This window comes from Parathielavia appendiculata (assembly GCF_033297405.1).
Source record: "Parathielavia appendiculata strain CBS 731.68 unplaced genomic scaffold N657scaffold_4, whole genome shotgun sequence".
Classification (NCBI taxonomy): Eukaryota; Fungi; Ascomycota; class Sordariomycetes; order Sordariales; family Chaetomiaceae; genus Parathielavia; species Parathielavia appendiculata.
Genome location: NW_026944223.1, coordinates 164,120 through 188,575, shown reverse-complemented (window position 1 = coordinate 188,575; position 24,456 = coordinate 164,120). Strand labels below are relative to the sequence as shown.

The following is a 24,456-nucleotide window of genomic DNA, read 5'->3' as shown; positions in this document are numbered from 1 at the left end:
TTGTCCGGTCGTTGTCACATTCCTCAATCACTCAGTGTGGCTGTGATTCTCTCCCCGGCCACATTACCACTAACCGGCTCACGGTGACAGTTGACTTGGCCAGCCCAATCAATTCTCGAGCTATGGAGGCCCCAGACAACAGCAAGCACGAGATCTTTCAGGGCGCAGTTCTCGACGTGGATCGCCATGCGGGAAACGAGGCGCCGACTGCCCCAGTCCCCCAACCTCAAGTCGGAGGTGCTTTGAAACTAAACAGTGCTGTTGCCAGGAGTATGAATTCCAACCGGTTATCTCCCTAGCTATACTACAGTGCTCTCTAGACTTAATTAATGATATCAGCACTTCCTTACCCGGACTCCAAGGTTTTGAGCACAAATAACTACGGCATGTCTCTCTGGGGACAGACAGGAAAGATCACGGCCGAGCTTCCCGATGGAACAACGAAGCATTATTTTTTGACGACGGCAAATCTTGGAGACACCGGGCATGCCATGATACTCGGAGAATACGAGTCTCTCAAGGCAATCCACGCTGTGTCTCCCAACATTGTCCCTGGGCCTTACGGCTAAGGCAAATACGACGGGTCCAATACCTACTTCCTGCTCGCAGAGTTTCGTGAAGTTGGCGAGTAACCCCCTAACCCGGTCAAATTCACAAAGCGGCTGGCAGATATGCACAAGAAGTCCCAGTCGCCAACCGGAAAGTTCGGCTTCCACGTCACAACCTGCCACGCCAAGTTGCGGCAGATGACTGATTGTTGGGAGGATTCGTGGGCAGCGCTGTGCCGCAAGCAGCTCGCCCACATGATTGAGCTTGAGGAGGTCAAGCACGGCGAATGGCCCGAGTTCAAAATCGTCTGCCAACTCATCCTGGACAAGGTCATTCCGAGACTCCTTGAGCCTCTCCAGTCCAATGGCCGCAGCATCAAGCCGTGTTTGGTTCATGGAGACCTCTGGGATGAGAATACCGCCACGGACATGGCGACCGGCGAGCCGTTCATCTTCGATGCTGGATCTTTCTACGCCCACAACGAGTACGAGATTGTGGAACTGGAGAGCCGCGAGACACGGGCTGAGCGCCCCGGCTTATGTCAAGAATCATCTCCGGGAGTACCGAGCCTCTGAACCTGGTAAGCCACGGTCAATATCACACTGCTGTCACCTAGTTAACTGATTGGCACAGAGGGGGAGTGGGATGACCGAAAACCTGCTGTACTCTCTCCGTTTTGACCTCGGCACTGCTATTCTGATCCCCTGTAACCAGCGCCAAATGTGAGTCCCAAATCTGGTTTTCCTTCACACACACAACCTGACAATTCGCAGCGTCAAGGAGAACATGATCATTCTCTGCAAAAAGGTTTTCCCAAATGAGCTGGCCTGCTTTGCAGAAAAGCCTGGTTAACCCTGCCTTCCGCTCAAACCTGGGTCTGCGTCGTGCCGTTACGTACTCAGAAGACTAAGAGGCCGAGGAAGAAGAAGAAGATGAGACGCAACAAGACGAGAGCGAAGGAGAGGACGAGGACCCCGCGACCTCCAATCCGTACGACTTGGACAGCGACGATAAATGGGACGATGGTGTTACCCTGGTTGACGCTGACCGGCGGAGGCTGAGTTCCACTGGGGTTGCTGCCGGGCATTGGTGGTAGAAGAACTTGGTAAAAATGAGACTGCAGGTACTTTAATACACGTGTAGACAGTGTGCATATCGCAAATTTTCACTTTGGGATAGTTCGCAGGTGGGACGAATCTGATTTGACCGCTACAAGCCTACAAATCGAGGCGGGAGAGAGGGAGGGAGGGGCCTGAAACAGCACAAAATAGTGGTCAAGTTCGGGGATGACAAGGATGCTTGCCGTCGGTTGGTCAAGAGCATGCAGATAAAGTCCAATGGCGAATCATTCCTGATGAGAGGGTTGTACTTTCCACGGCAACGCGCCTGAGCTGCAGGGCGTGAATCAGCGACCCTTTTCGCCATTGTGTTCGATGTCCCCGTTGGGAAGATGTCTTCCACTTCAGACATCAGACACCAATTATGGGTCTTGGGTGAGCATCGGATCTTTCACGCATCATGGGTGACGGGTTCGAACTGACATCGAACTAGGACTGATCCGCGCCACGGAAGCCATCGCATGGACAAGCACTTTTCCATATGCCTACTTCATGATTCGGTCGTTTGAGGTCCCCGAGCATGACATTGCCTTCTACGCTGGCGCCCTGGTAGCTGTATTTACCTTTGGCGAATTCCTGACTGGCGTCGTTTGGGCCCGGGTCAGTGACAGGATCGGGCGGAAGCCGACCGCGCTGGTTGGCATCTTCTGCGGTTTCGTTACGGCGTTTACTCTTGGGTTGTCGCGGTCTGTTGCTGTTGTCATTGCCTCCCGCGCGTTTGGCGGACTATTCAATCCAAATGTCGGCCTTGTCCAAACATGCACCGGGGAGCTGGCGAGGAAAGAGCGGCGAGGTAAGTACTACCTTAACAAACAGGTAGTGATGCTGTTTGTTGTTCGCATGTTGACATGGTTCACTGATCAAAGATAGCGAAGGCATTCTCCCTCGTCACCTTTATCAGATCCCTTGGAATCCTCATTGGGCCAGTTTTTGGGAGGGCTCCTCGCAGACCCAGCTGCCTTGTACCCGTCCATATTCCCCCCAAACTCCGCCTGGACCAGTTATCCATACCTCCTTCCAAACCTTGCAGTTAGCCTACTGCAAGTACTTACCTTCATCCTCGCACTTCTCGTTCTGCAGGAGACCCATCCCAGGATGTCAAGACACCTACTCACCGGGCTATCTGGTCTACAGTTCCTGAAAAAGCTCTTCACAGGCGCGATATAATCAAACATGGCACATACGCTCCGTTGGCGGAGGACGCTGCTGGTCTGGAAGCGGAAGTGAGCGCCACCGAAGAGCATCCGCTCGAAGACTTCCAGAGAGAAGAAGAACAAAGGGATGGCGCGCAGAGTTCCTCAGATTCCGAAACTTCCAGTTTCGAGGCCGACGGACCGGTCAAAAAGCGCTTAGAACGAGCCTTCACGTTTCAAGTGATATTGCAAATCCTGGCAGTCTCCCTGCTTGCCTTCCACAAAGTAGCCTCGGATTCTCTCATGGGCACTTTTCTCGCCTTGGATTCTGGAGGTAATGGCGGTGACAACAAGTCAACTGCGGACGGAGCAGCAACCAGGGCCAACATCTCGTTCCCGCATTCCAGTGTTGGATTCGGCTTCGACACGAGAACGATCGGCATCATCTTCTTGACCGAAGCCAACTCCAGAGCGGCCATTCAACCTACCGCAATCCCTTGGTTCATCTCCAAACTCGGGGCATTGCGGGCTTTTCGCTGGGTTCTCGGTTTGTATCCTGCCACGTACATCGTGACGCCCTTCATCCCCAAGATACCTTCACCCTTCCACTTCGTTCTCTTGTTACTGGACCTGTGGATCAAGGCGGCCTTTTCATCAGTGGGATATATCTGCTCTGCCGTCCTGTAAGTCATAAACCAAACACATAACAAAACCGAAGCAAAAAGTTGGGCCAAACATGGTCGATGTACACAGCTTTGAACTCACGACCTGAGCAACCGCTGGGCAAGGGGAATTGTGGTTCGTAGCCACCTAAGCTAACGGAGCTCATAACGTTAACTGTTGCAAAAGCGACGCCGCTGTTGCAGGAACAGCGAGATGCCCATTTTCTAGCACACTTACGGTATCGAAGAAAAGTCTATCCCGTGAGAGTCCACATTTCACTGGAGTTCTCGCCCTCCCGGTTACAATGATAGCTTCTGAGCCTTCTGGTCTTCGTTGTTGTTCAAAGAGTGTGGTATTTTGTCCTCGTAGCTACGAGTTCGGGACCCTTTTGAGCAGACACGGTACTTGTATTGACAAAGGGGAGATTCCAGTCACTTAGAAAGAGACATTCCCCATCCAAAGGCAGTAGCGGACGTTTCACCCGCGTTGTTTTGGATACTGATATGTCTACGAGACACAAAACCAAAAAGTCGACTCAGCCGACAACTGACCCTCCCTTGCCCAAAAGTGCCCCGACCAGTCCTCCCAACCCAAAGATTATGTACCTGACTGTAACTCCGCTTTCCCCCACATGGATACCCCATACACTAAGTAGGCCAGTCCTCTCCAACCTTCACCTTGTCTCCCTGCCTCTTCTCGTTTCAACCTAGTTATTGTTCTGGCTGTTGAGAATGCGGAGGATGGCCAGGAACAGGTTGATAATGTCGAGGTACAGGCTGATGGCAGCAGCAATCTCCTCCTCAACGTGGTGCTTGCGCAGGACGAGCTGCGTGTCGACCAGGACATAGCCGCTGAACACGAGCGCCGTGAGGAGGCCGTAGACGAGCTCGGAGGTGCTCGTCTGGGGCAGGAACATGGCCGCGAAGCCGAAAATCACCAGCCCCCAGAGCGCGCCGAATAGGTAGGGCATCCACGAGGTGAAGTCGTACTTTGTCTGGCAGGCGAAGGCTGTCAGAAAGACGAAGATGCCCGCTGTGAGGAAGACGGCGTTGAGGACGATGGAAGCCCGGTAGAAGGAGACGATGACGCTGATGGTGTAGGCTTCAAGCAGGGTGAAGGCTGAGAGGAAGAGCAGGTTCGTGGGGTACGAGTGGCGCTTCCAGTAAGTGAGGAACATGGCAACCATGGCACCGATAAGCTATCATGAGGAATGATTAGTTAACGGTTAAATCCGGGGAGCGGAAAAAGGGTAGAGGAAGCACGCACCGATACCCAAACCACGGCGGGATGCGACTGAATCCATGCCTTGTAACCCTCGCTCAAGAAGCTGAGAGCGCTGACCGCGCCAGTGGCGACAAGTTGGACGGTGAGGATGGTGTATACCTTGCGAATGAACTGGTTGCGAATTTCGACCGTCGCTTCGGCGACAGAGCCGCCAAACTATAGGCATGGTGAGCGCTATCCTTTGTACCGGCGAGAAGCTCGGTGGTGCAGCTGCCGTCCTACCTTGAAGTCATCGGGAATGTTATCCTCACTGCTTCGCGGACCGCCAAACAGGCGGTTTTGGTCCTGAGCAGAGCTAGTCTCGGCTTGGTACGATGGGGGCGGCTGGGTGTAGACGGCATCGGGGTCTTCCTGCGGAGCAGCTGTGTACTTGACGTTGGCTGACATGGTTCCTGATGGCTGAGATCGCAGTCGCTGGGATGGTTGATGGCGTCGTCAAGAAAGATGCTGCGGATAGAGTCAGATAAGCGCGGTGCCAAAGCGAATAGTAATTGATGCTGTTCTGTTCGACGAGGCTGGGCCACACATACATATAGAACGGCCGATGACGACCACATGGGACTGATGACCAGAGACAAGTGGGGTGCGGTAGGTGGCGCGCCGTGACCAACTGACCAGGTGCCGGCCGGAACCTTCCAGATTGGCTGGGCTCGGTTTGCTGAAAGCTGGGGAAGATGGCCCGTGTGATTGGCGCCAAGAAGCCAGCGGAAGTGGAACAGCTTCAGGGTTCGGGTTATGGCAGCGAGAATAAGCCCGCAGTTTATGCCAAGATCCACCCGTCTTTGATTCGGGTCATTTTCGAAGCAGTCGACCCCGTCGCGTCTCGGCCCCGACAAGAATCGTGTTTTGGAGACTTGGACAAAGAGGCCGGCAAGCAAACATCTGCACCTGACGGGCTGTGTTCTAAACATTCACGGCGACGCAAACGGCTACTCAGAGACGATCCTTTACCCCTGCGTTCACTCGCTAATCATAAACCCCACGAGAGGACGACGACAGTCCAAGTTCAAGAAGCCAAACGCCTTCCAATTCCAATGCGCAAACCTGGACGCCGACCTTGAGCGGGCTCAGCCATGACGGCAAATACGAACCGCTACTCGACCTACACGGCCGCTTCGGTCGCCTCTGGCGCCGACTCGAGGAACAGCGACAAGGCGGAAAAGAAGGAGCTATGGAACTCGATGCTCGCTACCGTAGCCAGCGGGAGGCGGCTGCCAGAGAAGAACATCATCCTGCTTGGCGGCACCGTCGACTCCCAGCGCGAGTTCTTTGAGACGCTCTCCAACAACGACGGTCGCCGGACCCTCGACCGGAACGGCTCCCGCATGCCCCCCGTCGCCAACAGCTTCGCCCTGGGCTATACCTACTATGATGTCCTGGACGCCGACCACGAAGACACCCTAGCCCGCATCTCCCTCTACACTCTCACGAGCCCCTCAGCCGCCTTCTCCTCCCTTCTACAGCCCCTCCTCACGCCCCAATCGATACCAAATACCCTGATAGTGGTGCTGCTGGACTGGTCCGAACCGTGGAAGTGGATGCGCCAGCTCCGGGAATGGATCCTGCTCCTTAGGACGGTCCTGTTGTCTCTGAGCAATGAGTGCAAGGAGACCATGGAGGAGGTTATGCTGGCATGGCGGGACCGGGGACGAGGCGGCGGGATAAACTTGGACGGGACCACGGCCGTTCCCACGGCAGATGGCGAGATGGACCTGCCTGTGGGACCGGGAGAGTGGGAGGACGCATTAGGCCTCCCACTGTGCGTGGTGTGCCAGAATGTATGCACCCCGGCGCTCTGTTTTGCCCCACTTTTAGAACTAACCCTCCTGCAGGCCGAGAAGATGGAGTATCTGGAGAAGACACAGAGTTGGAAGGAGGAGGAATTCGATGTTGTCCTGCAATTCATGCGAACGGTGCTGCTAAGACGTGAGTTTTTCTCCCCGGCTAGTGTCGACACTCATCTAACCACCACGTCGTGCAGATGGCGCCTCCTTAATCTACACCACCCCCTCCGTTCCGTCCCAGCTTCCAACCCTGATCCATTCCAGCCTGGGGATACATTCCCTCCTTAAGAAGCAACCTCTCAAGCACAACGTAATCGACAGGGACAAGGTTGTCATCCCGCCGAACTGGGATTCGTGGGGCAAAATCCGGGTGCTCAGAGACGGCTTCGACGTCGACCAAGTGAGCAATGGATGGTCAATAGATCTCGACCAACCTTCCCCCCTTCCACGCCCTAACGGCACCACTCCTGAAGATGGTGAAGTCAACGGGGACAGTGAACGTCCTGCGGGCGACCCTGAGGGGTCAACAGTGGCGCTGTACGAAGAATCTGTCCAGGATCCGAGCATGGACGCTCTCCAATTAGCGGGGCGGAACACGCATTCGACGACGCTCGAGGTGGAAACCATAGATACCCAGACGTTCCTGGCCCAGCAGCTCAAGGTGCTGGAGGCGTACAAGCAAAAGAACGAGGAGGCCTCGCGGGGCGAAGCCCGCCACAAGACTTACAAGAAAGTGGAGGAGGAGCACCTGGTAGGCGGCGCCGACCCGGAGCGGGCAGCCGAGGCCAAGGTCCTCGAGCATATCGGTCCCGTGCAGTTCAACATGGGCGGCATTCAGGTGGATGCCGATGACATGGTGCAACGACTCAAGGTGAGCATTACCCCCCTCATTTGGTGTCCATCACTTTTGACTCAAACGCTAATTTCATCATGTCCGACAGGAGCGCCAGGCGTACGGCTCACCCTCCGAGCCCGGCAGTCCAACAGTCGAGGAAGGCATCGAGTCCACTCCGCACATGGACACGGAGAACCTGCAGGCGTTTTTCCACGGGTTGATGAACAGGAGAGGGGCTTCTGCCAAGTAAGGAAGCCGGGCCCGCTCGAGCTCTCTTGAAGCAATCTGAACCCCGCGAACCGAAAGGAAGACGGATACGTTGCATCGAGTCAATTGTCCCGATCGGCGATCAGACCGACGCGCGTACACACACATTACCTTTGGAGTTCCCTTGTATTGCGGATGTTGCGAGTTTCACATTCACGCGGGCCATGTAGGATGAGGCGTCAAGCCTAATGGCCTTCTTATCGGAACTGCGGCAGTGTTGCCCAAGTCTCGCTTTAGTTGGGAAGGATAGGGCTTGAGTCTGGTTTGGGCGATCTGCTGACAGGACAGACGAGGGTTGAAAGCCCAGAGAAAGTGTAGACTAGATACCCATTTGGAGAATTAGAGGTAATTCAAAGACAGAGCTAATTACTGGAGTTGGACTTTGCGGCAGACCTTGTTGCTGAGAAGGGTGCGCATCATGTTGTACAGGTGGTCCTTGGCCAGCCCAGTTTGAATTAGGAACGTTGTGGAAAGCTCCTGACTGACGGGCATGAACAAATTCAGGGTGTTTCAGAGAGTAGAGAAACAGGCAAAAGCTCACCGGTTAATTCTCTTCGCCGGTCGAAGAGAGGTAGCCTGGTGGGTGGTTTGGTGGGGAGAAGAGGAACGGGACTTGGATTCAAACAGGTTACATTTCGATACAAGGCCGATAGAATCCAAACGTAAGCCCTGGGTGGGTGACAGCGCCATTGGCTGTGGGGCCATTCAGCAGTGGCCGTTGAAGTTGGGGAACCTGGCCCTTTACATAAACACTGCCTGAGCCACCGGGAATCAACGGGGCTTCATCTGATCTCTTCAAAGTTGTCCGCCTACGATAGGTACACAAGGTGAGCGTGACAACGTAGAGAAGTCAAGGCATATCCTTCCATGATGAGAACGTAGGCCAACACTCTACCACCCAAGCACCACCGCCCGCGCCATGACCGGGTATGCTGTAACGCCTATCCAGCAGTGAAGCCTCCGCGCTTACCGTAACGAGAACATCTTCTGTGCACTCCTATAGATACAAGTCTAAGTAGCCGATATGCTTGCCGCCATCCCCGGCCCAGGTCAAATGCGATGATCGAAGAAAAAATAGATTTGCTCGTGCCACACAAGGCACGGCTCCGGCGGCCGTTTCCACACCCGAGTGCCGACTTGGGATCAGGGATTCCGACCATACTCCCAACGTTGTCACACTCAGGCTCCTCGTCAACAGGAGTATTCGGCCGGTCTGGCATCTCCAAGTCGTTGAATTCGATCGAGGATGGGACCTTCGTCCCGATGTTGTTCTGCCTCTCCGGGAGGGTTAACCACAATAGGACGCGTGTTTTATCCTCGATCACGAATTTAACGAATTGAGGATGTCAGACAGGCCGAGCAATTCCTGTCGACGAAGAGCAAACTCGCCCCGATCGCTCCGTCCTCAATCACGATCACCATCCTCAATACCGCTCCCCAATCGCCAACCCTTCCACTTCCCTCTCCAAGCCCGTCTCCACCCTTTCCCTATACGAAGTCTCCTCCCCCTCCCCAACAAGCATCAACACCCTTGCCTCGGCCCTGGGGCTGGTATAAAACCTCTTCAACCCATCCTCATCCCCCTTCCTCACCTCGACCTTCTTGACCCCCAACCGGGCTGTGACGACGCCGTTCAGCAAGCTGACAAACAGCCAAGGGTACTGCAAAATCTCGGCCTCGAAGGCATTCACCGTCTGCTTGGCCCGCAGCAGATACGCCTCGGGGCTTGGCGAGCAGCTTTTCGGAAGCAAAGAGCCCAGGCGGAACAAGTTCGATGCCGACACGGCGTTGGTCGAGGGCTGCGACTTGTCCATGCCGCTCTTGAGGCGCAGGATGGTCGGGCTAAGCGTTTCGGCCTCGGTGGAGTAGAACCCGCCTGAGTAGGCGTGGCGCGGGGAAGGAGTGGCGGAGATCTGTTTGGAAGAGGGAGCGTCGTAGAAGAGGAGTGTTTGCTTGTCTATTGTTTGTGTGAGTTCGACCTCTACGCTTTGATGACCGAAAAGAAATGGAGGTGTAGAGTACCTTGTAATTCCTTGGCCCAGTCCAGCCACTCCTGCTCAAGGGTTGCTGTGTAGAGGTCCAGAAGACCATCGATCAGGAAGGCGTAGTCATCAGCAAATGCGGACGTCTCGCTAGGTTTCTGCCAAAAGAAACGCTGCAACGGGTTGGTCCTCCTGGTGTCCCGCCCCTCCCACAAATTCTCCTTGATAAAGACGGCGGCAGCTTTTGCGGCACCGAGGTATCTGTCCGCTCTCACAGGGTCCAGCCAGCGGACAGCAGCGGCCGTCCTCGCCAGTGCCGCGATGACCATACCGTTCGTAGCAACCACAACTTTTTCATCCCTCGCCGGCCTGACGCGCTCCTTCTCCCGATGGGCACGCAGTTTCTCCCGGGCGGTCACGACGAGGCGCTTGATCTCAGACGCGGGTACGCCAAACTGCTTCGACAGCTCCGCAACATCGGCGTTGACAGACAGCACGTTCTGGTTGATGAATTCGTCAAACGGGTCCTGATCTTGCGGCACATTGCCGTCCTCCTGCACGTTCCAGTACGCTGCGGCGACCGAGCTGGCGTGATCATCGTCGCTGGACCCGCCGCCGACGACCTGGTCGAACTCCCTCCGCGTCCACGTGTAGTAGGCGCCCTCTCGCATATGCCGGTCCCCCTTGCGGTAAAACGAATCCGCCGCCTCGCTCGTCACAAACCCGCCCATTTCCGCCTGCACCACAGGACTCGTCAGATAATCACCCAGTTCCAGCACAACGTCGGCAAACTCGTCTTTCAACGTCAACTCCTTGCCACTGTCTCGCGAGTAACCCAGCCAGGCATCGAGAAACACGCCCAACAGCAGCGCATTCTCCCCGACCATCTTCTCAAAGTGCGGCATGCTCCAGTCGCTCGTCGCGCTGAAGCGCATGAACCCGGCGCCGAGATGGTCCCTCAGCCCGCCGTCGCGGATCCGTCTCAGCGTGCCAATTGCCATGGCCGCGGCCTTCTTCACCTCCACTTCCCCCCCAAGCACATCCCCAACCTCCGGGGGGAAATTCGTCAGCCGGAGCAGGAACGACAACCGCGCCGGGTTGGGGAACTTAGGCGTTCCGAAGCCGTAATCGACAGGGTCAAACATCCTGCTTATCCTCCCGAGCGCCTCGTCCAGCTGGTCCAGATCCAGGTCCCCGCCATCATCTACACCCGCGCTGGAGGAGGATGCGGTGCCCGCAGCAGTGGTAGCAGTGGTGGCACCAGCAGCAGCAGCAGCCGTAGCGACAGCGAGCGTCGCCCCGGCGCCAAAGGTCCCCTCCTGCGCGAAATCCTGCAGCTTATGCAGCATCTCAAATGCCTCGCGGCGACACCTCTCCTCCTGCTCGACCCAAAACTTGTGGATCTTCTTGGCGATGGCCAGGAAATCGTTGTACGACGATTCTTCCCCTCCCAGTACGCCTCCTCCTCCTCCTCCTCCTCCTTCCGCGCCACCGCCGCCGGTTTCGCCCACCGCCGCCGCTGCTGCAGCAGCCGCCGTGCCGGCTGTCGCGGTGCTGTGCTCGGTTCCCGGGCCGGGCCAATAGGTGCCGCCAAAGATGGGGTAGAGGTCTGGCGTGAGAAACAGGTTGAGCGGCCAGCCGCCTGTGGCATTGACGGCTTCCGAGTAGTTTTGGTAGATTGTGTCGAGGTCCGGGCGTTCTTCGCGGTCGATGAGGATGGGGATGAAGGCCGTGTTGAGGCAGGCGGCGACGGCCGGGTTGGAGAAGGAATCTTGGGTTGTGAGATGGCAATCTGTGAGAGAGGCAACAACAACGGTTAGCGAATATCCCTTGGAATACAGGGCCTCGAAAGTGGTGGGAATAGGAGCTCACGGTGATCGGCCAGGAAGCCGATGTGCATAAAGATGGGCTTGTTCTCTGCCGTAGCTCGGGCGAGGGTGGCTGCGTCGAGCATCTGCCATGCCACGGGAGTGTCGGTGTGCCGGCGCACGTAGGGGCTGTCGCTCTCGCCGGCACGGTTCCGCAGGTCCGGGAAGACAGAGCCGCGGACGGTGGCAGCCCCGCGCTCGGGATGGTGCCGCTGCTGCCTCTGTTCCAGTTGCGCACGCATCATCTTGACGGATGTGTATCAGAGTATGAAGGCAAATCAGTGCCGGAGATCCGGGTTCAGCCGGCGTGTCAGAATGTCCGGGTGTCCTGATGAGCAAGGCTGCGGGGTACTTTCTACTGTGAATTGCAGAGGGTCTACGATGACGTCTCCAGAATGTTCGGTAGCGCAAGACTTTGGCTGGGGTAATCCGCGTGAATAATGCCCTGCCGCTGCCTAATGCTGATGGCTTTCCACAGTACCGCGGTGAAGGGCAAGAACCTCGGAAAGAAGTGTGACCGTCCCAGACAGTTGGGTCACCAAACCGGGTCGAAATGGAAGATGGTGGAGCGTCGATCTCATGGATCCATCAGCCTAGCAAAGCCCCGCATGATGCAGACTGCAGCAAGGGCCCAGGTTGCTGGAAACCCGGGGCTGAGAAGGCGCAGGGTTAGGGTACGACTCCCACAGATATCGGTGTTTGTAGCCAAAACCCATGAGACCCGGCTGCTTGGGGATGGATGTTTTGGACTGTTCTCTGAAAAATGTTGGCGATCAGGCCTGTGGTAACAGGAAGCGTAGACTGAAGTGCAGTCATATCTTGTCAGCAAAAGTGGAGCAACACCAACAGGTCGAGGGACAAAAACACCCAAAAGCTCATCATCCAGCTCTCAGAGGAGGTGGATAGCTACGAAAATCCTGGGGCCAGTTCCAAAGCTTTGCTTCGATGGCCGGGTACGCGGAGGAGTTGGCGTTCGGCCTCCTTTTCAGGAGAGCACCAGTCCCAGGAGATTTCTGACCCCCTTGGACGCTTCCAACTAGGCCATTAACCTATTGGAAGCGCTGATGGAAGAATAAACGTGGACATCATACATCGAGCGCGGATGGCGGCAAATGCAATAGTTCTGGAACGTTAGGAGTTGCGATGAAAGGGAGTGGTTGACCGGGTGGGCTGGTTGCGAGTTCACCACGCAATTGGGGGATGGAAGCGAGCATAGCACTCGGCGTCATCTTCGCTGCCTTAGAGCAAGCATGCTCAGGGCATAAATACACCACATTACCTCCCTTCCCTCCCCTTGCAGTCCCCAAACACACAGGCTATCTACCCAGAAACAGCAGGCCTCCCATCCGTCTTGAATCCAGACACAGACAGCCAGCCCAACCCAACGAAACCCAACCAAACGTCCATGATAACGAATCACCCAATGCACTAGCGGCACTTCTCGAGACAATCTTAGCACATGCTAGCAGCTGTCGCCCCTGAGCCTAGCGATGGGTCGTAGCGACTTAGAGGAAGAGGATGGCGTGCTTCTTGTGTCGCTTGATCAGACCTCACCATGGCACAGGAGGCTGGTTCATGGCCTTGCAGTCGCCGCGGAGAGTCGATACCCTGCCCTAGGTGCGCGTAAGTGCTTGTCACGGCTGATGGGAGAGATTTCAACACCCGCTTGTGTGTCCTGCTATACACAGGACACCATTCCGAGGCGATGTATCGGTGATGGCCAGTCTCTGGCCAGACGAGGCGCCATGACCCATGGGGCGCCGTGGGCATGGCGGGGGGGATTGCGAGGCCGTGGGCGGGACGCCCGTAATTTTGAACCCTTGCCGTTGGCGCTCCTTGGTTGTCTTCACCTTCGCATGTCAGGTCGAGCTCGCAGCGGCCCCAAGTTCTTGGTAACCCAAGGCCATGGTCCGGTCGGCGATCTGCCGGGGGGTGTGGTCAAGGTTCCCGGGGAGATGGAACACATTCCGGCGGGTTATCCTCGTCGCCATACCAAGTAGGTACGTTGGGATGCTGGTAGTGCCCATGCTCAGAGTTGCGCAGTGTACAGACGTACTGTATTATACGTGTCGCCTGCCTCGAACCTGAAAAGCTCTCCACATGGGCAACGACAGCTGACCTTCTGTCGATCACTGCACGGCTCCCGGCACGCTTTGTGATGGCGACATGGCGTCGGAATAGCAGTACTCACTGCAACGCTGATTGGGCTCTCATCTGTAGTTGACACTTGAGAAGATGCGAGCCGTCAGATTCGAGTAAGACGGGCCGATGGTTCGTGGGATTGGGCCTAGGACAAGCAAAAAAGAAAGGAGGCCAATTCGGATGACGCGCACTCGATGGCCAGGCGAGGCAATAGCTGCCCGCTCCCTCTTGCACTCCCAATCCTAAGATGGCAGGAACGCGCCGCGCGCTGGATGGATCTTGTCCCCACTGAAGTCTGAAGGTCGTGTCGCGAGCGGGGGAGGCGAGATAATGCACTCAGCCGTCAAGGTCCTCGTTTATCATCGCATCGCCCACTGGAATGCTGAGTTGATGAGGCAAGAAGCAAAGCTGAGAGGAGACATGTGACAATCGAAGCACAACATGGTACAGCACCCGGCCTGCTAGACACGGCCTGGACTGATAGTTATGAGCTGGATCATGACTGACAAACAATCCAACAACCTCGGGAACGCAATCGAAGGTTATTACCATGAATCAAGACAGAATTCGTGCCAGATACCGTTTCCAGATTCGCAAGTGTCTCGTAAGAAGTTGACTCGAGTTGGGGGTCGGCGATGGGCAATGCACCACGAGACTCGGTGAAAACTCACCTTCCGTCTCTGGAAGCGCTGTGACCAACTTTATCTATCTCGACGGCAACACTATAACTTAGCACATCGGTCGAGAGTGGACTTTATCCGATTCTAGCCGATTTCCGCTGTCATACCAGGTACAGTACTTGCACAGTATGTTACCAGTCCCGGGTGCTGGACCCGGGACAAGTGGCATACTGTAACACAAACTGGAGATCACCCGCGCCGCGCTTCATCGACATTGCATGGCCGACGCAACTCCGAACCTGGTAGTTTTGCCTCGAATCTCTTCCAGCGAGAGGACGGGAGCCTTCGCACGCTACAGAGGACTTCACCAAGGGTAGTAACTGTGAACTGGCTCTCAGAGCGTCGGGGGCCGCTGCATGCCCTACGCACTATCGGATGCGGCAGCAACCGCTCACTGCTCTCGCACCAGGGCAGCCAAGGGCACTACCCGAAAACCCTCTCCCCGGCTTCATCTGTCACAACCCTGCCGCTTTGGCTCGTCATGAGCCCTCCAAACTCCCACTTCGGCCACGGCTATTTAAAGTTGCTGCTCCGACCCTGGTCTTTTTGCCGGACTGGCAGTATGCAGCAACTTCGTCTTTTGAGGTTCGCCCTCACGGCCCTCAGTTACACCGATAACAACTAGCATTGGCAGAGCTCAGCAAACCCGTCCGATGCTTAAGTTACTCCAACACGTTCGGTAGGCTGCCGCCTCACTCCGGCTTGACGGCTGCTAAGTCTCTTATTCGTCCCCTCTCCATCCGCGCGGCAGGGTCATATGTGTGGGGGAGTCGCACCCGTTCCTGACCACCGGCATGCACTACTTCTCGGGGGCCAAGTCATGAGATTCTGTGCCGCTGGCTCGGATGCGAGCGCCAAGCCTTTACCTGTCCGTCGTCATATTACCGCACAAACGGCATCAATCGTTATGTGATAGGCTTGATTGACTTGTGCTAGAGACAGATAACTATTCGAGACGAGAGATGGGAAAAAGGAAAGGAGAGGGAAAGAAAGGTCAAGAAAGAAAATTGGATGGGATCCGTCGCGAGCACCGAGCAACCCCAACTTGCAGGCGTTCAACCGTCCCGCCCCTCCGTTGAGCTCCCGGCATCCGCACCCCAGACCACAATCCATTTTTCGGTTGCAGTATCAGTTACCTCCGGGCGGAAGACTGAAACCAACGAACCAGCCAGCCCAAATTCCCCGGATCCAATGCAGTCAGTCTTGCCAGAACAAGGAGGAGACGACAAGCCGCAACTGTTTGTCACCTCCCCCTCCTCCTTCCAAAGACTACCTCGAAACCCAGCGCAGCCGCACCCCGGTTAGTCAGCCGAGACGAAGCAGCAGGACTCGCCGCCTAGTTCTTGCACGAGCGCCAGGCAATGTTGAGCTGCTGGGTGAAGGCGACAGTGGCATCGTCGTCGGTGATGAGGCCAAAGGCGGAGCTGTTGGTGCTGGTGAGGGCGATGCGGTTGTTGATGTTGAGGATGCCGCTGGCGCCGCACGGCGAGTAGATGTAGGACGCCGTGGGCACCTTGTCGGCCTTGGTGTACACCTGGCCCTCGGCCCAGATGCCGCCACCCGTGATGGACGTCTGCGTCGTCGTCGTGGCCTTGGCGTCCTGGCTGAAGTAGTAGGTGCTGTAGAAGTTGCCCGTCACGCCCGCCTCGAGCTGCGCGTAGCCGTGGTAGGTCGACTCGAGGACCGAGAATTGGAAGCCGCCGGGGTACTTTGAGAAGGGAGCGGTTAGCGTCGTGGTGGATGCGTGGGGAAATCAACAATATCTGAGGGGAAGACAATGGAAGGGGTAAATCACCTTGAGCTGGAGGTGGAGCTGGCAGTTCTTGGTCCTCTCGCTCGGGCTGAAGCCGGGTCCGATGTAGGTCTGGAACTTGTCGAAGCCGAAGGTGATGACCTATTGTGGGACAAGTCAGAATGGGGAAATGAATGGCTGGGCCAGGAAGAGGAGACTCACCGTCTTGTCGGGCGAGATGTTGGTGGACACACTGCCCTGGGGGCAGCCGTTGCCGGAGAAGGTGGCAGAGACAATTTGGATCTCCTTCGGGTCCGGAGCATCGGACCAGCCATCGTTGCCAACGACCTGAGCGACGGGGCTGGCGGCGACGAGCGCGGGGAGGAGGAAAGCGACGGAACGCATTTTGGCTGTTGGAGACCGAAAAGGACGGTTAAGACTCAGGAGAGAGGCGCTGGCTTGCTCTGGAAACGCTGAGAAGGCTGGAAGGCTGCTGTGCTGGGTGGTGAGGGAGAGAAGACGGTGCACTCGATGGCGATCACCGGTCTTTATATCTCTTTGTCGACCGTCCCGGTTCCTGGTGTCGGGCTCTTCGAGATGTCCTCGTCCAGACGCCCTCCCCCATTCCGAGGTCCCATACCGACATCAGACGGCACATTTTCCGGCTGCGGAGGCAAAGTTGCGACCAGCGAGATGCTTGGCGTCCTCTAGGCTGGTGTCGTTAATTTGCATCTCCATATTGATGCACCCGCCTTCCGGGACCCAGCGGCCTGCTCCCGTCTCGATCTCGGCCACTCGGAAGTCGACTATGGAGTCGCGTCCATGGTGCGTACACAATCGTGCGGTTTGGCTGGGCTGGTTCGAAGGGCGAGGTCGTTCTCGCACGTTCTTCTTCGTTTCGTGGTTCGGTGGTTCGCGGCAGGGCCAAATTTGCGGATGAAGTGAGGATAAATGAAACACAAATTAAGACGGGACGTACAGCTCTTATGAGCTTGCCGCAACAAGGTACCATCGATCCCGACAAGGCCTGTGCCGAGACCAAAGCCCGCTCGTTTTCGTTACTCACTCGCTGACATATCCATTTACTTCGCGAGGCTAATTCTTTTTATAGAAACCCGCCTCCAGACTTTGCCATCTCTAGGATGCTCCGTCGATCTCATCGACATGGAGGCTCGCCCTCCCCGCTGTCGGATTCAGCGGCCAGAGAGAGAGAGAGAGAGAGCGAGAGAGAGAGCGAGAGACCTGCACTTTGCATCGCCCTGGGTCCCAGACTTGGGTTTGGTCCCTGACAGCGGAGCATACCCAGTATGAAGATCGGTGATCATCCTCGATCGAGGCCAAGAACTGTGGATGTGGCCACCTCTTCGCTGAGCCGCGCAGACCCGGCAGGCCGGCAAAGGCGACATCGAGGTCGTCAGCGGGGAAATTCCTGTGCTGATCCCGTCCCTGCAACCCAGACCTGCACATCCCACCAGGGCCCGGCCGAGGCTCGATGCCGCCATGCCTCACTTGGCATACGGCTCGTCAAGGATGCTATTTTTGCGTCAAGCCCAGGGGTCATTGATTAAGCTTAATTGAGGGCCCACCGTTGTTCCCTGGATGGCAGCAATGCGGACCTGGATCGTGGCATGGTTGCATCCAGCTGTTGTTGGGGATACCTGGGAAATGCGAATCAGCTGACACTACGGCTGCATGAGTACTCGCAGTCCTGGTGGTGAGTCTATCTCCGCCTCCAGTCTGTCAAGCTGATGCCGTCCAGGAAAACCGGGGATGGTGTTGCTTCGAGTTCTCTTGCCGACCCTCTCGGGCTTGCGGCCACAATCCTCACCTGCCAGCCTCATGCCGACCAGCCCTCCCGTGCCGTCCCCCGGACTTTTGGCTCTCTGGTTCGCCTCTTGCTACCCAAATTTATGTAGCACCACACGGGTGAGGAGCAAGAGCCTCCGGATTGTGTGATTTGTCCCAGCACACGACCATTTCCACGTCTCATGGCTCGGGGACGAGTAACCGCCACCAAGCAAAGTCATGTCCCCTCTGCTCGACCTTTCTCTCTCAGCGCCAGCTGCCTCTGGCATTCTGTCTCCGGGCAACCGTCCTATTCTACTTCTGTCCTGTGTCCGCCTCCGGGTCCACATACACGTCGTCAGAATGGACCCAGACACCATGCCTCGCTGGCGGCTAGCAGTAGCAGGTTCGATGCAACACCACTCGATTGCCCAGGACTCCATCGTAGTATCTAGCAAAACCTCGGAACGAACACCTCCACTTCTGAAACTACCTATAGAAGGCGGACTAAATGTCTTGAGCTCCAACACGACACAAGTCCGTCGAGGTCCTTCATCACCGTCGAGTGATACCACGCACTGCACGTAGTCGACGACCCCCTGTCCGAGGCTTTTCCCAGACGGCAGCAGTGTACCCCCCGTCTGCCTCAGCCAGGATATCGGGTCCAACAAGCAATATATCCATATATCCCCGTTCGGTTGCCTCGTGGAAGGCTCATATTTTACTGACCGATGTAGTCGCACGGCGTCTCAGCCGCCCTGCACGGTGCCGCCCTCGCTGCTACATACATGGGCTAGCCGTACGCGCTGATAAACAGCTGCGTTGTGACGTTCCCATCACTGCATTTACCTGCTCCAGGTCTCCTCGTCACGGTTCTCATCTGTGGTCCGTCAATGGTGTGCTTTCAGCAAGGCGCCAATATATCCCCGTCGTGGTGTCCTCGTGTCATGCTTCTGGCAGTATCTAACCCCCCTGACGGTCCAGCAAGCTTGAACCCTCCCGCACGAGGCAAGAATAGCAACATTTGTATATGAAGGATCTGAGTCAACCGGGGTAACATCCTGGCCGGCTCAGTCTAACAACCCATGTTTATACCAGAGGGCTGTTCCTTAGGTTTAGACGCAGCATCATATCTTGCATTGCTTCCTGTGGTGTCCTTGTGTTTTTGCTCGTCAAACCCAATACCGGGGTTACAGTGCCCATACGTGCCAGATCCCATTCATATCAACGGGAGCTAAGAGTGATCCATCAAGGACAGCTAAGAGGAAGCTGTATTCGTACAACGGCGGCCTGACCCAGCCGAAAGATGAGCAACAATGTAGGAAACAAAGCATCTCTAGCTCAATCGTTCCCTTCAGAGGCACTTGAAGCATCAGCATGGCCGTCACTCTAGAGCCATACCCTATTTGTATCGGGAGCAATAGTGGGAAGCCAAGCCAAATACCCTTCTTTCAGTACTCCGTTCCTGAATCGAAATCCCAGGCACAGTAACACCGAGTTGGTCGTCGATGGCCGGAGAAATCTGTCTTGATCTATCCCGGCCAGGGAGCCAAGTATTCCGACGAGGGCACTCAACATTCACTCTCAAAACAATCTGCTTCCAGCAGTCTGGTACTATACCACATGGCGCGGATGTACTTCCCCACGGAAGGAAGAGGAACAGCAGATTGCCGAGAAAGTGAAGAAGCGAGTGACAATGAGTGCAAATCCCTACACCGACAGGTAGTCATCTCGTTCCGTAACCTGTTGCAAGGCGGACGGACTCTCACAGAGCAGGACCGAGCCTCTTGTCCTGATGCCACCGTTGAGCAAAGGCTCAGGGCTTCGAACACAACAGCACAGAACAATACCGCAGGAGACGGTGAACTGACCAGATGCAGTACTGTTTCGCTACAGGACGCTACACACCCTCTCTTCAGAACAAAACATATCACATCACACCCTCACCAAACCCTTCTCACACCACACCACCCTACAACACTCACCCTTCTGCAAAAACTACTGCCCCTCCACCATCCTCAAAATCCCCTCCAGATTGATACTCTTGGGCCTCTCAATCGGCAACCCAAGCGCGCGATCCCAGATAAGCTGCGCCAGCGGGCCCAAGCCCCTCGACACGCCAAACGTAGCCGTATAGTACAGCGTCTCGTGGAAGCCATAGTGATGAAACAAGACACCCGAGCTGCTATCGACGTTGGGGTAGGGATTCTTGGTCTTGCCGTGCTGCTTGAGCACCTCGGGCGCAATCTCGCTATTCTTCTGGACCAACCGGAAAACCGGGTCGCGCGCAATCTCTGGGCGGGCGGCGGCGTAGTCCATGAGCGCCTCGAAGCGCGGGTCCGGCTTGCGGAGCACGGCGTGGCCGTACCCGGGAACGACGCGGCCCGAGTTGAGCGTGCTCCAGAGGTAGTTGCGGACGTCGTCGTCGGTGTAGGAGGACGGGATGGCGTCCTTCATCTGGAGGATCCAGCGGAGGACTTCTTGGGCGGCGAGGCTGGAGCAACAGAGTTAGTTCAGTTGGCTACCTTTGGTAATGGGGAGGAGGGGATTGGGCTTTTGTGGAAACCTACCCGTGCAGCGGCCCGGCTAGACCCTGCAGGCCGGCGCTGTAGCTGAGGAAGGGGTCGCTCAGGGCGCTGCCGACGAGGTGCGTTGTGTGGGCCGACACGTTGCCGCCCTCGTGGTCGCCGTGCAGGGCGAGGTACAGCCTGAGAAGGTCCTGGAAGCTTTCATTCTCCTTTCCACCCTTGCCGAGCATGGCGGCAAAGTTGTAGGCCCAGTCCTGCTCGTGGTCGATCTCGGCGGGCAGTGGGCCGCCGCCGCGGTAGGCGTTCTGGTAAATCTTCGCGGCGATGGTGGGCAGCTTGGCGAGCAGCGAGATGCAGTCGTCAAAGGTGGGCTCCCAGTAGTCGGCCTTGTTGAGACCTTGCTCGTAGGCCTTGGCGAACTTAGACGTGTAGTTGAGGGCTGACACGGCGATGGCGAACTGGGTCATGGGATGCAGGTCACGCGGGAAGTCGTCGAGCATTTTGTTGACAAACTCCGGCAGTTGGGCCTGCCCGGCGAGCTCGCGTGAGAATTGGCGAACCTGGTTGACCGAGGGCACCTTGCCCGTCAGCAGCAGCCAGAACATGGCCTCGGGCAGCATCTCGGTGCCCGTCTTGCCCTTTGGCAGCTCCTTCTGGCAGTCCTTGATGGTGCGGCCGTGGAAGCGAATGCCTTCGTTGGCGTCGAGCACGGACCCCTCCCAGACCATGGCCTTGAGGCCGCGCATGCCGCCGATGGTGTTCTCGACCTTGACCTCGCCGATGACCTTGGAGCCGTGGGCCTTGACCTTCTTGAGCAGCTCGCGCTTGGCAGGGATGGCTTCCTTGAGTGTCGTCTTCAGGTCCGGCTCGGCGGTCGCATATGTCCTGCGTGAAACATGGTTGACGGGAGTAGCAACGATAGGCTGCTACAGTCAGGAACGTTGTTGTGGGAGAGGAACTGGTGTTCGTCCGACTTACACGTAGGGCTCCGCTCAGGGCGCGCCGTCCGGTTCGCAGATTCAGAGCCATGGCGAAGTGGTATATTTTGACTTGAATGCGGTGTCAATCCTGCTTTCCGCAACAGGATCCCGTGGTTTTCGGCGTCTTCAATGAAAAAAGTCCTGCCTCCTTGAACCTGCTCCTCGGCTTAACGTGGCAATGACGAGAATGTGGAGAATCTGGAGCCCACACGATAACTCGGCAGACGTGGGACGTCGGAGACCGCTAGTGCGGGGTGCTGCAATGGACCTTGTGGCTACAACTTTGCTGTTGTCGTGGAACGCCTTTGAAAGCCTGCAGTTGACCCAGCAGACTTACATTTGAATGATCCCGAACAGCTTTGCAGACAATTTCCAGGGCGCAATTGCAATCTGGCGGGTTTACATGTGCTCGGCATGGGGTGAGCCCCGGACGCCGCCACTGTTCAAGCCGAGGAAAGCCGCTCCGCTGCCCCCGCGTGGGGTTCCCCTTCCCCGGACAAACGGTTCTGTGGAGACAAAGCCATTGGCCATTGAGGGTCATCTCCTCGGCTCTCATCTGGGGCTGGCTTCTGGCGAACTCGACTGTCCCCGGACTGGCAAACCACCCAGTGATCTGCCACCTATGTGCAGCTTGTGTGTGCACAGAGAAATTCCCGACATCCGCTCGTTTCAAGCATGACCGGTGATATCGAGACCGAACCCTGCAAGGGCAAACAAGAGGAGAACGTCCTCAGAGTGAAGCGCTGGCTGGCCGGTTCAAAGAGCTCCAAGACTTCGGAACGAACGTGACGGGTTTGATGTGAGAACGTCGGGTCTCCATGCTTCGCCAAATGTGACGCTCAGAAGGGATCAAGTATGTGATCTTCCCAACCCCATACTCTTTGCGTACCAAGTCCAGGATTGCCGTCTCTACAAAAGTTGAAAGCTGAGGAGGAAAGATGTGAATTCGAGGCATCCAAATGTAAGTCAGATTACTATCAGAATCTGTCCAAGGATTCAGGGTTAGGGTAATTCCATTTGAGATGAGATGCCAAGAATCTGCTTGAGCGGTGCAGATTTAACGAAGTGGGTCCATCTCGCCCACAGGTATTGATCACTCCCTGCCTGCCTGTTCAGATGCCCCTCCGTGCTTATCATGCCGTCATGCTCCATGGATAACCAACTCTCCCTCCCTGCTTCAGCAACAACAAAACATCCCCTACCCTCACTCCTTGCCTCAAGGGGCATCATTTGCCTCTGATAACTTCGACGCATTACTGCCTAATATTTGCCTCGCACACCAACCTGTTCCATCGAAAGGCAGATCGTCATCATACCTCCCGCTTCCCCGCGCAACTCGCTCGTCAACATGGAAATCACGGCTGGTGACCTCCCCGGCCTGCTCGCCGATGACAACTCGGTCAAGCTTGCTGGCGTCGACGTTGACGGCATACTCCGCGGGAAGCTCGTCTCCAAGAAGAAGTTCCTGTCCATCGCTGAGACGGGCTTTGGCTTCTGCTCCGTTGTCTTTGGCTGGGACATGCACGACATGACTTACATGCGCGAGCTCAAGGTTAGCAACAAGGAGAACGGGTACAGGGACCTCATCGCCGTGCCAGACCTCAACTCCTTCCGCCGCATCCCCTGGGAGAACAACGTCCCCTTCTTCCTGGTCAGCTTTCTCGACCCGGACACCGAGAAACCGATCCCGCCATGTCCCAGAGGCCTCCTCAGAACACAGGTAGAGAAGTTCGCGGCCCATGGCTACGGTGCCATGGCTGGAGGTTAGTGACGATTCTCACCGTCGCTCGCGTAGTCGAGTAGCTGACGGACCGCGCAACAGCCGAGTACGAGTTCTACCAGTTCAAGGCCCCGCCGTCCGACGGCCGTCAGTCGACCGCCGCATTCCTGCAACAGAACCCCGCTCAGTCTCTCCCGCCCCTGACCGACGGCATGTTTGGCTACAGCCTGACGCGGCCCGTCCACAACCGAGAATACTACTATGATATCTTCAACACATGCCAGAAATTCAAGTGCGACATCGAGGGATGGCACACCGAGAGCGGGCCGGGGGTCTTTGAAGCAGCCCTCGAATTCGGCGAAATCAGGCAGATGGCGGACCGCGCGAGCCTCTTCAAATACGTCGTCAAGTCAGTGGCAACAAAGTACGGCATCACGCCCTGCTTCATGGCCAAGCCCAGACAGGGACTACCGGGTAACAGCGGACATATGCACGTCTCGCTGGTGGATGGAAGCGGGAAGAATCTCCTTTACCGCGGGGAGCGCGACCCGGACCCCCCATACCCTGACGTTGCGTACCTCTCCGACGTGGGGCGGCATTTCCTGGCCGGCGTCCTGGAGGGGCTGCCGGACGTCATGCCCATGGTGGCGCCCACCATCAACAGCTACAAGCGGCTGGTCGAGAACTTCTGGGCGCCCGTCACCGTCTCGTGGGGGCTGGAGCACCGTGCCGCCTCGATCCGCTTGATCGCTCCACCCACGTGCAAGCCCGGCGCGACGCGGCTCGAGGTCCGGGTCGCGGGCGCCGACGCCAATCCGTACTACGTGCTTTCCGCCATTCTGGCGCTCGGGTGGCGCGGCGTGGAGAAGAAGCTGGATTTCCCGTGTCCCCCGCTGGCGAGGGGCGAGGACGTTGGGGGCAGCACGGACATGGGCGTGCGCCTGGCTAAGACCTTGCGGGAGGCCAATGACAGGTTCACGCGTGCGGGCAGCATCGCGAGGGAGGTGTTTGGCGACGAGTTTGTCGACCACTATGGGGGGACGAGAGATCATGAGAATCGGCTGTGGGATGAGGCGGTGACTGACTGGTGAGTCTTCTGCTTTGTACTGGTAATTCGGAAGATTACTGACCGTCCGCAGGGAACTGAAGCGGTACATCGAGACTGTCTGAGTGGGTGCAGAGGGTTGGGCATGGTTTGGGCGATTGGGCTGGCGACTGTTTGTCTGCGATACCCCTGAAGAGTCAATTGACATATTACCTTACAGCTGTTTTCCATGCGCACTAGTCTCCTGCCGCCTCTGTAGGTATCGGCAGACTTATCACCTGCGCGAGACTGATATCCAAGGCCAGAGTCAATGGGTCATCGACTCTCACATCTACGACCTGCGCGTCACGACAATAATCGT

General features: G+C 56.7%; 11 protein-coding genes across 11 annotated transcripts; 6 read left to right on the top strand and 5 right to left on the bottom strand.

The window, feature by feature from the left end:
• Window positions 1-329: 329 nt before the first annotated feature.
• On the top strand, window positions 330-1,802 carry N657DRAFT_662839 (uncharacterized protein; the record flags this gene model as incomplete). Its single annotated transcript, XM_062795154.1, has 4 exons — window positions 330-548; window positions 660-1,043; window positions 1,183-1,271; window positions 1,323-1,802. The coding sequence occupies 4 exons, from the start codon at window positions 330-332 to the stop codon at window positions 1,399-1,401; spliced, it is 771 nt and encodes a 256-aa protein (XP_062648534.1). The 3' UTR covers window positions 1,402-1,802.
• Window positions 1,323-1,802, bottom strand: N657DRAFT_643513 (uncharacterized protein). The gene has a single exon (XM_062792574.1). The coding sequence runs from the start codon at window positions 1,634-1,636 to the stop codon at window positions 1,448-1,450; it is 189 nt and encodes a 62-aa protein (XP_062648533.1). The 5' UTR covers window positions 1,637-1,802; the 3' UTR covers window positions 1,323-1,447.
• A 197-nt stretch (window positions 1,803-1,999) lies between these two features.
• Window positions 2,000-3,487, top strand: N657DRAFT_654992 (MFS general substrate transporter; the record flags this gene model as incomplete). The annotated part of the gene is made up of 7 exons (XM_062794548.1): window positions 2,000-2,042; window positions 2,101-2,417; window positions 2,484-2,501; window positions 2,534-2,554; window positions 2,595-2,764; window positions 2,824-2,960; window positions 3,021-3,487. 7 exons carry the CDS (start codon window positions 2,000-2,002, stop codon window positions 3,485-3,487), a joined length of 1,173 nt encoding a protein of 390 aa, XP_062648532.1.
• Window positions 3,488-3,913: 426 nt separating this feature from the next.
• N657DRAFT_689175 (UPF0005-domain-containing protein) lies at window positions 3,914-5,284 on the bottom strand. Its single transcript, XM_062796980.1, has 4 exons — window positions 5,278-5,284; window positions 4,970-5,194; window positions 4,730-4,903; window positions 3,914-4,661 (listed from the first exon to the last, which is right to left on the bottom strand). Exons 2-4 carry the CDS (start codon window positions 5,132-5,134, stop codon window positions 4,170-4,172), a joined length of 831 nt encoding a protein of 276 aa, XP_062648531.1. The 5' UTR covers window positions 5,135-5,194; window positions 5,278-5,284; the 3' UTR covers window positions 3,914-4,169.
• A 274-nt stretch (window positions 5,285-5,558) lies between these two features.
• On the top strand, window positions 5,559-8,012 carry N657DRAFT_643510 (uncharacterized protein). Its single transcript, XM_062792573.1, has 4 exons — window positions 5,559-6,525; window positions 6,580-6,673; window positions 6,729-7,402; window positions 7,473-8,012. Exons 1-4 carry the CDS (start codon window positions 5,821-5,823, stop codon window positions 7,614-7,616), a joined length of 1,617 nt encoding a protein of 538 aa, XP_062648530.1. The 5' UTR covers window positions 5,559-5,820; the 3' UTR covers window positions 7,617-8,012.
• Window positions 8,013-9,057: 1,045 nt separating this feature from the next.
• Window positions 9,058-11,728, bottom strand: N657DRAFT_570700 (uncharacterized protein; the record flags this gene model as incomplete). Its single annotated transcript, XM_062788760.1, has 3 exons — window positions 9,058-9,590; window positions 9,656-11,407; window positions 11,488-11,728. 3 exons carry the CDS (start codon window positions 11,726-11,728, stop codon window positions 9,058-9,060), a joined length of 2,526 nt encoding a protein of 841 aa, XP_062648529.1.
• An 808-nt stretch (window positions 11,729-12,536) lies between these two features.
• N657DRAFT_331898 (uncharacterized protein) lies at window positions 12,537-13,058 on the top strand. The gene has a single exon (XM_062786867.1). It carries the CDS (start codon window positions 12,684-12,686, stop codon window positions 12,963-12,965), a length of 282 nt encoding a protein of 93 aa, XP_062648528.1. The 5' UTR covers window positions 12,537-12,683; the 3' UTR covers window positions 12,966-13,058.
• Window positions 13,059-15,199: 2,141 nt separating this feature from the next.
• On the bottom strand, window positions 15,200-16,586 carry N657DRAFT_643508 (uncharacterized protein). The gene is made up of 3 exons (XM_062792572.1): window positions 16,260-16,586; window positions 16,101-16,199; window positions 15,200-16,013 (listed from the first exon to the last, which is right to left on the bottom strand). The coding sequence occupies exons 1-3, from the start codon at window positions 16,440-16,442 to the stop codon at window positions 15,642-15,644; spliced, it is 654 nt and encodes a 217-aa protein (XP_062648527.1). The 5' UTR covers window positions 16,443-16,586; the 3' UTR covers window positions 15,200-15,641.
• Window positions 16,587-17,970: 1,384 nt separating this feature from the next.
• On the top strand, window positions 17,971-18,617 carry N657DRAFT_331855 (uncharacterized protein). The gene has a single exon (XM_062786866.1). The coding sequence runs from the start codon at window positions 18,063-18,065 to the stop codon at window positions 18,408-18,410; it is 348 nt and encodes a 115-aa protein (XP_062648526.1). The 5' UTR covers window positions 17,971-18,062; the 3' UTR covers window positions 18,411-18,617.
• Window positions 18,618-19,820: 1,203 nt separating this feature from the next.
• On the bottom strand, window positions 19,821-21,379 carry N657DRAFT_569837 (citrate synthase-like protein; the record flags this gene model as incomplete). Its single annotated transcript, XM_062788689.1, has 3 exons — window positions 19,821-20,316; window positions 20,393-21,273; window positions 21,329-21,379. The coding sequence occupies 3 exons, from the start codon at window positions 21,377-21,379 to the stop codon at window positions 19,821-19,823; spliced, it is 1,428 nt and encodes a 475-aa protein (XP_062648525.1).
• Window positions 21,380-22,678: 1,299 nt separating this feature from the next.
• On the top strand, window positions 22,679-24,141 carry N657DRAFT_570260 (glutamine synthetase/guanido kinase; the record flags this gene model as incomplete). Its single annotated transcript, XM_062788717.1, has 2 exons — window positions 22,679-23,093; window positions 23,153-24,141. The coding sequence occupies 2 exons, from the start codon at window positions 22,679-22,681 to the stop codon at window positions 24,139-24,141; spliced, it is 1,404 nt and encodes a 467-aa protein (XP_062648524.1).
• Between the last annotated feature and the right edge of the window lie 315 nt (window positions 24,142-24,456).

Coding starts and splice junctions, on each gene's coding strand:
- N657DRAFT_643513 (XM_062792574.1), bottom strand. CDS start 1,636: ATGCCCGGCAGCAACCCCAGTGGAACTCAGCCTCCGCCGGTCAGCGTC.
- N657DRAFT_643508 (XM_062792572.1), bottom strand. CDS start 16,442: ATGCGTTCCGTCGCTTTCCTCCTCCCCGCGCTCGTCGCCGCCAGCCCC. Junction 16,200..16,259: donor ACATCTCGCCCGACAAGACG/GTGAGTCTCCTC, acceptor GTCCCACAATAG/GTCATCACCTTCGGCTTCGA. Junction 16,014..16,100: donor AGCTCCACCTCCAGCTCAAG/GTGATTTACCCC, acceptor CCCTTCTCAAAG/TACCCCGGCGGCTTCCAATT.
- N657DRAFT_643510 (XM_062792573.1), top strand. CDS start 5,821: ATGACGGCAAATACGAACCGCTACTCGACCTACACGGCCGCTTCGGTC. Junction 6,526..6,579: donor TGTGCGTGGTGTGCCAGAAT/GTATGCACCCCG, acceptor ACCCTCCTGCAG/GCCGAGAAGATGGAGTATCT. Junction 7,403..7,472: donor ACATGGTGCAACGACTCAAG/GTGAGCATTACC, acceptor CATGTCCGACAG/GAGCGCCAGGCGTACGGCTC.
- N657DRAFT_689175 (XM_062796980.1), bottom strand. CDS start 5,134: ATGTCAGCCAACGTCAAGTACACAGCTGCTCCGCAGGAAGACCCCGAT. Junction 4,904..4,969: donor ACATTCCCGATGACTTCAAG/GTAGGACGGCAG, acceptor CCATGCCTATAG/TTTGGCGGCTCTGTCGCCGA. Junction 4,662..4,729: donor CCGCCGTGGTTTGGGTATCG/GTGCGTGCTTCC, acceptor TCCTCATGATAG/CTTATCGGTGCCATGGTTGC.
- N657DRAFT_331898 (XM_062786867.1), top strand. CDS start 12,684: ATGGAAGCGAGCATAGCACTCGGCGTCATCTTCGCTGCCTTAGAGCAA.
- N657DRAFT_331855 (XM_062786866.1), top strand. CDS start 18,063: ATGTCCCCTCTGCTCGACCTTTCTCTCTCAGCGCCAGCTGCCTCTGGC.